Below are 12,497 nucleotides of genomic sequence, written 5' to 3' on the forward strand. Positions count from 1 at the left end.
ATACTCACCCCGCCCCCTAAAAAAGCCCAAAGTCCAAACTATTTATTTAATTTGAAGTAACCCGGAGGTGGCTTCCTCTAGAGCAAATGTAAATCCTTTCTGCCACAGTGAATTTTCACATCAGGCCTCAAAGAGGTTCCAAAGTTTCAAGATCATGAACTCACACAATCAAAAAGTACGTAAGGAGACACCCTCAGAAGAGGCAGACGAAGATGGCAAAGTGACCAGCCCTACACATGGGAAGTCCCAAGGCAACCAGGCACTAAAACAGCAGGTGCAGTGTGTGCATACACCACAAGGACTGTGAACGTTTCCACTGAGATCACACTGTCAGAAAAGCAAAGCCGGCTGAAAGAAACATGAGCTTCTCAAAGCTGGGGTTCATAGCATGACTTGCAATATTAGCATGGGCCTTAGTGAATCAACAACAGGCTTCTAATCCCAGCACTCAGGAAGCAGAGGCAGGCAGACCTATGTAAGTTCAAGGCCAGCCTGGTATACACGTTCAAAGACAACCAGGGCTATATAGAGACTTTGTCTCAAAAAACAAAAAAAAGAAAAGAAAAAAAAGCTGTGTATATGGCATACATCTCTGAGTCTCGGTTTCCTCATCTGCAAATGGAAAGAGGCTCCATGTCAAGTCTGATTCTTTAGGTTAGCATTCTGTCACCCTGGAAAGCATCTCCTCTGGTTTTTTTTTTTTTTTTTTTGTGTGTGTGTGTGTGTGTGTGTGTGTGTGTGTGTGTGTGACCGCATGGCTGTGGCACAAAAATCGTACATGATTTTTAGTCCTTGTGATCTTCCAGCAAAGTATGAACTAATTATATCCATTTTGTATATTAGAAAACAAAGCATAGACAGCTGGTAACTTGCCTGAAGTCCAGAACTGGTAGTCCAGGATTGGCCTCCATCAGTGTAATCTGAGAGCCTTCTCTCTACCACTCAGTCCATGGCCTCCTACTAGGCTTGATGCTCAACATCTGGTATTCTCGGAGGGCCACTCACTGGCTGGAACAGGTTACTAGTAGCACCCAGAATAACCACTCCAGGGGAGAGTGAACTACAAAGTTAATTATCAATCACCCGGATTTCTGAGTACAGTCTACAGGCAACGCCTGTGCTCATTTGCTGATTTGGATGAGAGCCCCCTCTGACAAAGTAGCAAACAGTGACAGATTGCTGAGGCTCATCTTCTAAACAGCCACTCTCGGAAAATGACCCATTCTGAAAGCACTTCTCCCCACCCTGCATTTCCTCATGTGCCAAATGGGGGTGATGAGTGTGTAATATCATAGGCTCTTATCAGGGTTAAGTGGGTTAATACAAGTTGGGTGGAGAGGGAGCACTCTGCAGATGGTAGTTTTAGCTATAGTTGTTGGTGTTGCTTACCCACACACATTGGGAAGAGGTGGGGCTGTGTGGTGGATGACCTTGAGCCAATTCCAGCTTCCTCTACTTCCCAGCTATATGACTAAGTCACTGACCCTCTCTGAGGTTCCATGGCCCCATCTGTGAATCTGAAATAACAATGCTTACCTCTCCTGGTAGTTATGAGGGTAAAATGGACTGTGAAACGCTCGGTGCAGTGACTGACATCTTAGAGGCCCTCAACAAATGTCTCTTCTCACCCCTGGAGCATTTCTGCACATGTGGATTTTCCACTATGGTTACAACCCAAAGAAGCAGAGGATGCTGAGCCTTTGGTTGACTTGTTCTTTTCCACCAGGGGAACTTTCAGAAAAGCAATGGGAGGTGGAAGATATCTAAACATATTCCTTTCGTGGTACATAAGTCAAGGCAATGCAGCCATTGAGGTCCAAAGCCTTCGGAATGAGTGGTTAGACTCCTGCCTTGGCTGCCTTGACAAATTGGGCAGAGAAGTACATGGTTGAAGGTGCAATTAGCAACAGGAAGCAAGCCTTGTGATTTGGGGGTTAAATCTACCAAGGGTAATGACACCAATCTTCCATTTGGAAATAAATTAGCCATTCAGTTTGCCAGTTTGCAAGTGGTAAAATGGTTTTGTGATCACTTTGACACCCCCCCCCCCCCCCCGCCACACACACACATCTACCTCTCCCACTGTGTACCACTCTGGGGAAGCAGGGTAGCTAAATAAGTTTGACATGAAGGATGATGTGAAAGGGTTCAGAACCTACAAAGCCACATCTACAGTACTGGCTGGACTCAAGGCTTCTAAAATTAACTCTGCCAGGCCTTAGGAATAGGCCGATTTCTACAAGGTTCTGCCAATGTTTGCCTAGTCATTGCCTCTCAAAATGTGGGAGGCCAGGGCCAGAGGAAGTTCCATTTGGGCAAGCAGAACTGTGATCTTCAGGCTCAGTCAGGGGTACTGTTTGGATTTCTACTCAGATTAACAATTCGCTCTTTCTAAGCCTAAACATGTGTTTTGTTGGTCCAATGATATCAATTAAAGGCTACCCACTGGAAGATGATGGAGGCATTGGAAGGCAGTGGGCACCCGAAGTCTCTGGGTGAAGTTTGGAGTTACAGACTCAATGCAGGAAATGCGGCCAGGGGAGATGGAAAGAACTTGAGAAGAAAGCCTGAAACCTATGTGAGGTTAGCATGACCACTGCTGAACCTCTGAGGACTCCACCTCAGAGTGATAGCCTGGCTCTCTATGGGACCAGACTCACCACTTCCTCCCAGTGTCATTGATAAAGGACAAAGCAAATAGCACTGACTTCACCATGTCACAGCTATGCCTTCCTGGGAAAGATTTTTCTCTGAGTCACAGCTTAAAAATAGGAAAAGTCCTATGTCATACACGCACAAATATATAAGCTTTGTACTAGAGATAAAACTTACACCGCGTCTACCACAGATGTGACACATAGCAAGAGTTCATTAAATGCACATTCACCCTTGATAGCTGACGTCATTGGCACTGGATGTGACAGTACATTCTTAGCTTCCTAAGACTGATTTGTTTCATTTTTTTTTTGTATATGTACAAGAACTTGAGTGTCCAATTAAGGATTAGTTTTCCAAACTGACCTTATATCCCAGTCCCTTTGATTTCCCTGGTTCCTATCACCAACCAGGATGGACATCACTGAGAGGGTCTGACCAGCTGAGTGTATCAGAGTCACTAGTACCTCTACTTGGTAGTAATTTGGGGTTTCCATCTTAACTGTGATAGTAGTCAATGAAAAGGAAGCATTGAAAAAGTGGAGATTGCCTGCTCTCTTTGGACATAGTATCTGCCATAGTAGACACCAAAATTTAGAAAAAGAGGCATTTTTTTTTTAGTGTTTTTATCCATTTTTCCAAGAGTTAAAAATATGCTTGGAAAGGTATGATTATGGGGGCAGGGAGGCTGTATATATGTGTAGTCTATATGCTTATGGTGCTCATGTGTTAGGTAATGTACATACCCATGAAATTTCCTTGAGATAAGGTTTCTCACTGAACTTTGAACTATGCTGTCAACCAGCAAGTCCCAACAATCCTCCTGTTTCTGCTCCCCACAGTGTTGTGGTTATAGGTGCATACATCCACATCTGACTTCCAGTAGGTGATGAATTCAGATCCCAGTGTGTACACAGCACTTGCTTTGGTCCATTGAACCATCTCCCCAACCCTGGACAATGGTTTTGTTTGTTTTCTGTTGTTTCCAAAAAGTAATGTGTAGCAATAAACACTCATGTCCAAACCAGTGGTGCTAAGATCAGATGAGTGAGTAGGAAACACAGTCATGAGCATCATAGGCAGGCTGGATGGAGTTTCACATTTGAATCCCAGCTCTGACATTTACTGGGCAGTCTGTAGACTAGTAGACATTTACTAGACAGACTAAGGGGACATAGGGAAGAGAGCCTCAATTCGCTCATCTGTACGATGGCATCTCCAAGGTAGCTGTTGTGCTAGGAGCCTGAGGAATGCTGGGCAGTGGGAAGTACCCAGCTACCTGTCTCTCTCCTGTCATTCGCCTTATCTTCTGGGTAATGGACATTGCTTTGTTTGCTAATGAACTGGAATTAGTTGGGAAGCTTTTCTTTGCCTGTGGTCTCCTGTATGTACACATATCAAAGAGATGCTCCTGCAAAAACTTTTAATGGCTCCTAGCTTCTAGATAACAATCACACAAAGTGGCAACTCCCCACTTGACACCCCAACCTTTCCACAAACAGGACTCAATTCCTTCTGGAACCCTGTCCTTAATCACTTTCCTGCCAAAATGTCCACTCTTCTGGCAGCTGCCAGGATGCTAGATGCTGAGTGGAGCTTAGCCAAGACTCGGGGATGATGAAGGATGGCATGAAGAGCTTCCCATTGCCTTTTGAAAGCTTGTGAAATGGGCCAGGAGAGGAGGAGGTATTTGGTGACAAGCATAAAGACTGAGCCTCTGCAGCAGCCAGGATGCACCCCAGAATTCCTGTCCCTTCTCCTCACAAGACTCCCAGGCTAGTAGTCAGTGACCTCGCTTCTGTACAATTTTCTTTTCTTTTCTTTTCTTTTCTCTTCTTTTCTTTTCTTTTCTCTTCTCTTCTCTTCTCTTCTCTTCTTTTCTTTTTCCTTTCCTTTCCTTTCCTTTCCTTTCCTTTCCTTTCCTTTCCTTTCCTTTCCTTTCCTTTCCTTTCCTTTCCTTTCCTTTCCTTTTCTTTTGAGACAGGGTTTCTCTGTGTAGCCCTGGCTGTCTTAGAACTCACTATGTAGACCGGACTGGCCTTGAACTCATCAGAGATCTACTTGCTTCTGCCTCCCAAGTGCTGGGATTAAAGGCGTGCGCCACCATACCTGGTCTCTCTGTACAGTTTTGAAAGTATGGATACAGGAATCCCTGAGGGTCCTCAAGACCCCTTAGGCCATCTATGCGATCAAACTTTTCAAAAAATGTTCTCTTCTCATTTCCTTCCCATACCCTCATGGATGCAGATGAAGCCTCCAGGCTGGAGGCAGACCAAGGACATCTTCCGCTGAGCCAACCACTAAAGAAATCTTCCCCAATGTAAAGTGGGGCTTTCCTATACAGCTCTCCTTTTTACTTTTGTAAACAGTTTTCATAGAAATATGTTATTGATGCTGCTATTACAGCTTGATATTTTATCTTAAATAAGTTACACAGACCAATTTAACATTTTAATTATTAATTATTAATGTGACAAATAAATAGACACTATCTCATCATGTACAATCTGTGTAAACAACCCCCCCACCCGGAGCTGTCAATAACATTGAAGAGGACAAGGTCCTGAAAACAGGAAGTTTGCTGCTCGATGAGGGGATGCGGCCAAACCTTTCTTTCATACCCTCCAGGGTGGTTTCCCTACCTCCCTGGGAAAGCCTGTTGAGGCACACCAGCCTTCTCTCCCCACTGTATCCTCTTTCCCAGGTCTGTGGAGGCATGAGACAGAGGCTTTGGCATGAGAAAAGCTGGTCTGCATAAGCAACCCCATGCCTCTGATTTGCTATGGATATTAAATACCTTTTTATATGTGTATAGACCACTTCTGTATTTTCTTTGAATAAATATCTACTTCAAACTCTTGGCTCATTTAAAAAATATGTTTATCATATTATCATTGAGTTGTGTTCTTTATATATTGTAGATAGACGTCCCTTATTAGATATATGGTTTGCAAACACCATCTCCTATTTTGGACTTGCCTTGCGGCAGGCAGTCCATTGAGGCACAAAACTTAAAAATTTTGAAATCCATTTTATCTATTGTATTCCTCTTCACCCTTTGTAGGTGCCAAACCATTACATAATGCATATTTACACCCGAGTTTTCTTCTAAGAGTTTATAGTTTTAATTTAGATGCAGGGTCACAATTTCTTCTGAGGTCACGTTTGCATATGAGGAGGGGTCTACTTCCAAGCTTTTATGTGCGGATAGCTATTGTGCCAGCATCATTTGTAAAGACATAATCATCTCTGTGCTTCTGGAGCCTCACCTTCCATGAGCTTTAAGAGACCACCCACCCTTTAAGACTTTAAGGGAGTTTTCTGAGATACACAGGGAGAAACAGCCCTTGGTGCTCCTGGTGTGAAGTTCTGAATGCCAATAGCTGAATGAATGAACAGTGGATCTGAAAAGGTCCTAAAAGCAGCCACCATTACTACTATTTGACTTGAGCTTCCCATTCCCGAAGCTCATTAGGTTCAAGGCCTTATTGACTTGTCACCTTGCCATCCTCAAGACACCAGCCTGCAGTCCCTCCCTACACATCCCTTTCTTCTCTTTGTTCTTCCTAACTCTACCTTTATTTGAAGTAGTAAATGCTTTTGTCTTGCTTACTTGATTAATTAACTCTAAGCTGTGAACCTACTCAAATTCTTTTCTTTTGTCATTGGAGTGAAAAAGCTTGAATGAGTCAGCCCATCAATTAAAAGGTCTCTAATTTAAAGATTGCCAAGTGACACCCCTAGGGACAGGAGGTTGATCTGGGTCACCTTTGCATGTGGTTGTCCAAGATGGGTCAGTGTGAAGCTGATCCTGGCTGTTTACATCCTTGGCTCCCCTTCCCTCCCAGAGAGATCCTTTGAAGTCCTGTCTCCCTCCTCCATGCTGTTTGCAACACCTCCAGATTTAACTTAGCTCTGAATTTATTAGTGTTCCATTTGCCTTCTCTTCCTGATCTCTGAGGCAGGTGGTAGGCAGGAGGGGGCCTGGCTGATAACCAGGGCTTCCCAGTGCCTGACTGAAGGCAAAGAGGACCTGAAAAGGAGGCGGAGCCAAGGGGCCCTGGGCTGATCAAGTTCTGTTCCATCTGTTGAGTTCAGTGAACAGTAACCAGGTCCTTCCAGTGTAGCAGGCTCAAAGACCAGGATCTGCTGTTGCCTTTGAAAGCCCTGGAGCTCTGGGTGCTAGATGGGACAACCTGACTTCTGTGATGTGCCCTAGGGACTTTAGTCTCTTGGGCAAGCAGAGAGAATGGTGGAGGAGAGAAGAGTGGGCATATCCTGGTTTGGGGGTTCAGCGTTGTTCAAGTCCTGTTGGGACTAGCAGGGAAGTGAGCAACCGTGGAAACTGTTGATCAATGACTTCTCATTCATTCACTCACTCTGTATTTACTGTCTACTGTGTGTTAGGCATCATTCTAGGCACGAGGACATTGCAGGGACAAGAAGGAGATACCTGTTCTCCTAGAGATCAGATCCTAATGGTAGATGGCTAGAAATGAATAAACATATCTTGCAATAAAGAACACATCAGGTGGACATAAATATTCCAATGGAAGAGGGTTCTAGAAAGACCTAGGCTGGGAGGAATGGTCTTTCCCACAGTGTGTGGTAGGATAAGGAAGGCTATGCCCCCCCCCCCATATTCCTTGCCACTGGGGCCAGAGGAGGACCCCCCTGGACCTCTGCAGCCATTGGGGCAGCTGACATACTTCCACTAAAGGCATCTCATTCTGCATGGGTCAGCTCACAAGGACAATGACTTTTACTTTTTTTTTTTTTTTTGGTTTTCTGAGACAGGGTTTCTCTGTGTAGCTTTGTGCCTTTCCTGAAACTGACTTGGTAGCCCAGGCTGGCCTCAAACTCACAGAGATCCGCCTGGCTCTGCCTCCCGAGTGCTGGGATTAAAGGCGTGCGGCTTTTCTTTCTTTCTTTCTTTCTTTCTTTCTTTCTTTCTTTCTTTCTTTCTTTCTTTCTTTCTTTCTTTCTTTCTTTCTTTTTTTTTTGTTGTTGTTGTTTTGGACTTTTACTTCTGTGTGCTCTGTTCCCTAGGCCAGAAGTGTTTTTTTCTCAAAGGAAAGCCCATGCAAAGTGCTCCAAAGCAGGAACATTTCTATGGTTCCGTGAACCTGGAAGAGGTGAGCGGCACGAGAAACTAGTGCTCAGAGTCCTGGATGGAAAGGGGACCCAGGGACTAGATATCAAGGCTGGTGGGTGGGAGGAGGGCTTCTATTGTTTGTTTGTTTGTTTGGGTTTTGTCAGTGTAAGGTAGACGATCACAGGAAGGTTTGGCAGACACATGATATGATCTGAGAGGTGCTGTGACAGGTGCCCCTGTGCTAGACAGGTGAAGGGACAAAGGCTACCAAGCCCAGTGAGCGGGTTACCATCAGAATACAGGACCGAGAGTGTCCGGGTCAATGTGCAGACAGAGGAGGTGATCAGAGGGATGAGAAAATACAGAAGAGATTTGTCGGTGCAAATACTGCACTGAGTGCAGAGATGGGGTGACGGCTGATGGAGCTGGAGAGACAAGGACTTGCTGATGTGTGTGACCCCACCCTGCCAGATTCAGGTTTTTTTTTTTTGTTTTTCGAGACAGGGTTTCTCTGTGTAGCTTTGCGTCTTTTCCTGGAACTCACTTTGTAGCCGGGGCTGGCCTCAAACTCACAGAGATCCGCCTGCCTCTGCCTCCCAAGTGCTGGGATTAAAGGTGTGCACCACCACCGCCCGGCCAGATTCAGATCTTTCAACTAGATATTTTTGCACAATGTCTTTCTTTCCTCCCTTAGTACAGATGAGCTCAACAAGCCTTGCGCCAGGCCCAGCTCTGCGGGTGGCACCATAATAGGGATGAGTAATTCAGTCTCCCTCTGTCAGGGCTGAAGCCGGTGTTTCCAAAGTGCAGCACTCCATATTGGGCATATTGAGGAAGCAGGGATGGAAAGCCCTAGTTGGAGAAGATTTCTAGGAAGACCAGAGACCATATTTATAGGGTTTAGACAAAGTGGGGGAGATCCAGTTACAGTTCTATTGGAACCGTTAGACATCATGGTCACTATTGTCATTATTGGTCAACCATGTCATTATTGCACACGAGCCTTAGATGGGGTTGAGGAACACGTATGCTCTCCTCTTACCTGGCTGGGCCATACTCAGTTTTCTTATCTTAAAAATGGGGCTATGAAAACTGACTTATGGGGTAATGTGAGCTAAGTGAGATGTGTAAGTCAAGCCTCTCTGCATGTGCTCTCATTTTACTTGTCCCTACAGACAGAAGTTCCAACTTTCAGGGGCTCTTGGAGCGCCATCTGTCCAAGGCAGAGCATTTACTGTCCTGTGCAGTTATATATGCTTCAGCCACCTCTGGTTTTGTTATTTCCCAGACTATGGTAACTATTCCATATGTCTTTGTTGATTGGCAATATGAATGTTCCAAACAGAGGTTATACAACACCCAAACCATAGTATTTTGTGTTTGGAAGACTGTAGATAGTACTGTGAATGCCTCTGAGTCTCCCAATTGTTGACCTGTGAGACGAAAATAATCGTTTAATCTAGTGAGTGTGGTTAGGGCTTGTTCATTATCTCCTTCCCACAGACCCCAGGACCTTGGACATCAAGCAGAGACTGAAATACCCAGTAGGCTGGGCATGTCACTTCTGATCCAAAGTGCTTAACAGCCAGTACCTTCCAGCTGTATGTACTGGAGCAGGGACCGAGGAGTCCATGTGTTCCAGGTAGTATGGGGGCTCTCTACCAGACGGCACTGGCCTTTATTATGAGTAAGAACTCAGTCTGTTTATCCACTGAGATTCTGGAGTTGATTCATTACTACAGCTATGTGGAGTCCAATAGAGCCCATATGTCTCTTTATGGGACTGCTCAGAGGACAAGAATCTGAACTTGGTATAGGTGGATATGCAGTACATCTCCAGTGAAGAGCTTACTCCCCTCTCCTCATTTCCAGCTCTGCAGCTTCCTTCATGGGGGTCTTTTTCCATGAACGAAGCTGCCTTACTGTGGGCCACACTCCTCCGGCTTGCTCCTTTCCACATACAGCCCAGCTTTATCATCACTGTGCTGCATTTCCTACCCATTATATGTTGCCACGCTGTGTGGCAGCATGAAGAAAGCCTTCCAGAGAACATTCTTGGACCCCTTCTGATAGTCCCCCACTTACTGCTGTCTTCTCTTACTCAACCATGTCTCTGGCTTCACTACGAGCTCCAGGACTTGCACCCTGGTCTCCTGGATACGATAACGAACTCCAAGCCATCATAGCTTTTGTTGTCCTGAACAGATGTGACTTGTACCCATTTGCTGCCTGTACCACCATCACATTCCTGTTGGATGCCCAAGCCCACTTATGCTGTGCTGCTTGCAGTATGAAGCATGAGGAGGATCCCGGGGACAGCAGCCCAGCAGTAGTTCCACCATCTCCTCACCAGGCAAACACACCAGGCACTACAGCTCCCAGCAGCCTTTGCCTCTTATTAAGACAGGCACTACAGCTCCCAGCAGCCTTTGCCTCCTGTCCTCTTATTAAGAAATTCGCTGCCACTGTCACTTGATCTCTTAAATTTCCTATACAGCCTGAAAAGCATATGCATTTCCAGATTCTAAAATGCATTTCTGACTAAGCCTCAGGCTTGCAGTTGATGACAGAAAATCAGAGATGACAGGGACTGACCTGGCTCCATGTCAGCACTTTGGGAAGCGTTGGTGTCCGCAGGCCCTGCAGGCCCCTCTCCAAGGCCATCGGATCCTGGAGGACAGGGTGGTGTGCTTTCTGTTGAGGAAGAGAAGAGAATGGATTAAGTGAGAGCATGATTGGTCCCCAGTGCTTCCTCACAGTCCTCTTCCCAGCATCCTTTGCAAATGTACGTTAGTTGGGAACACGACATTTGTTCCTGGTCCCATGGCCACGAAGCAAAGCAAGTGGCGTTCTAAACCCTGAAGACCTTGGATAAAGAGGTCATCTCCACAGCCTCTCCATGGCACTCAGGAAAGCCGTCCCCTGTGCTGCGTTTCTCTTGCTGTGAGCAGTAACACTGTCTTCCAGTCATCACCTGCCGTGTGTTCTCCTGTAGACCCAGCCTCTGCAGGGCAGGGGCTATATAGCTGGTCTGTGCATCCCAGGTGCCAGTATAGGGCTTGTGGCACAAAAGCGACTGTCTGATTGACAGAGAGGATTGATCCCTTGCTGTGGTGGGGTGGAAGGTACACATACAGCATGGGGCTGAAGTCTTGTGGTGGTCCTGTCAGCGGCATGCCAGAAGAATGAGTGAAGCAGCTTGGCTCTCTGAGCCTTGGCATCTGGTGTAGAAAGTGGACCTGCTTCACTGGGATGTACCATACAGGGTCTCAGAGTCACTTGGGTAGGGGTTCTCTCCCATGAAAGAACTCTGCTCTGGCCCCCTTGCTATGGCAACCCCTGTCAAATCACTTTCCCTTTCTCAGCCTCAGTTTCTTCATTGGAAAAGAAAAACTCTGAACTGGGTGACATGTGAAGTTCTTTTTTGCCCTCGAATTAACAACTATGAATTTGATTAATCAGTATCACTAGTATCTTTGCACAGTAAATGTTTGTCAAATGAATGCAAGAAATTCTGTCCCATTTGAAAGAAAGGTAGGATGTGGCTACAAGGTTTTAAGTCACTTGCCTCTGGTGATTGCTACAAAAGGAACTGAAATTTGAACGCAGATCCTCAAAAGCTGCAGGACCACGGACATAACGGACGCTTCCAAACGCCTTCTGCGTAAAGATCCCACAAGCAAAGACCTGAGTGTCAAGACACTTAATGTATCTGAGTTTTGTTCTCAAACCATTATTTGAGAAGTTCCCTGAATACATATTTGCCAAATATACTTAGGAACCCTGCTAAGAAGACATTATTGTCTCTTATAAGGTGAGGAATTACTGGTAATTCCCATTAAAAACAAAGATCTTGTAAGTGTGAACATTTGCCAACTCTCTCTCTGTATCTCCGATGTTTCTTTACTGTAAGTTCTAATTATTCTAAGCAGAAAGCAGTTGGCAGGCAGGAGCATTTCCAAGGCCTCCCACCCCCTCCCCAGGGTCAAGCCCTACCGACCTCATGAGCATCTGGAGAAAAACTAAAAAAGTTCTTGTAAATCAAAATAAAAGGCTGGGGAGATGGCTCAGTCCAAGACCTAAGTTTGGGTCCCTAGAATCTATATACAAAGCCAGCCCTGGCAGCAGGCATCTGTTAATGCTAGTGGTGGAGGGAAGGGAGGCAGAGTCAGGCAAATCCTGGAAGCTGGCCGGCTAACTCGCCTAGCCAACTGGCTGAGAAATTCCAGGTCATTGAGAGAGACAGACCCTGACTCACACAAAAAAAGTGGAAAGCAGTTGAGAAGCAATACCCAAGGCTGACCTCTGACCTTCACTCACTTGTCCATGTGTATACACACACACACACACACACACACACACACACACACACACACACACTCATGCTGTTAGGATTTGACTCTCATTCTATGCCTTTCAAATGGCTCTGGGACTTTGTCCTTGCTTTCTGTTGCTGTGACAACCACCATGACTGAAAGCAGCTTGGGAAGGGAAGGGTTTATTTCATCTTACAATTTACAGTCCAATACTGAGGGAAGCCAAGACATCAACTCAGGCCAGGAACCTGGAAGCAGGAACTGAAGCAGAAGTCATTGATGCTTGCTCAGCCTGCTTTCTAATTCAGCCCAGGGGTAGCACTTCTCATAGTGGACTAGGCACCCCTACATCAATCACTCATCAAGAAATGGCCCCACGGCATGCTTGTAAGCTAATCTGGTGGTGGTAGTTCTCAATGGAGGTTCCATCT

At 45.7% G+C, this 12,497-nt stretch overlaps 1 protein-coding gene across 1 annotated transcript in view; it reads right to left on the reverse strand.

Moving 5' to 3' along the window:
• The window catches only part of Tenm4 (teneurin transmembrane protein 4), a 2,730,446-nt gene that overhangs the window by 495,001 nt on the left and 2,222,948 nt on the right, over nt 1-12,497 (reverse strand). The window contains 1 exon segment of the mRNA XM_037206447.1: nt 10,346-10,444. Coding sequence (XP_037062342.1) covers nt 10,346-10,355 — 10 coding nt within the window. The 5' untranslated portion in view covers nt 10,356-10,444.

The sequence above is a fragment of the Peromyscus leucopus genome, chromosome 1 (genome assembly GCF_004664715.2).
Source record: "Peromyscus leucopus breed LL Stock chromosome 1, UCI_PerLeu_2.1, whole genome shotgun sequence".
Classification (NCBI taxonomy): Eukaryota; Metazoa; Chordata; class Mammalia; order Rodentia; family Cricetidae; genus Peromyscus; species Peromyscus leucopus.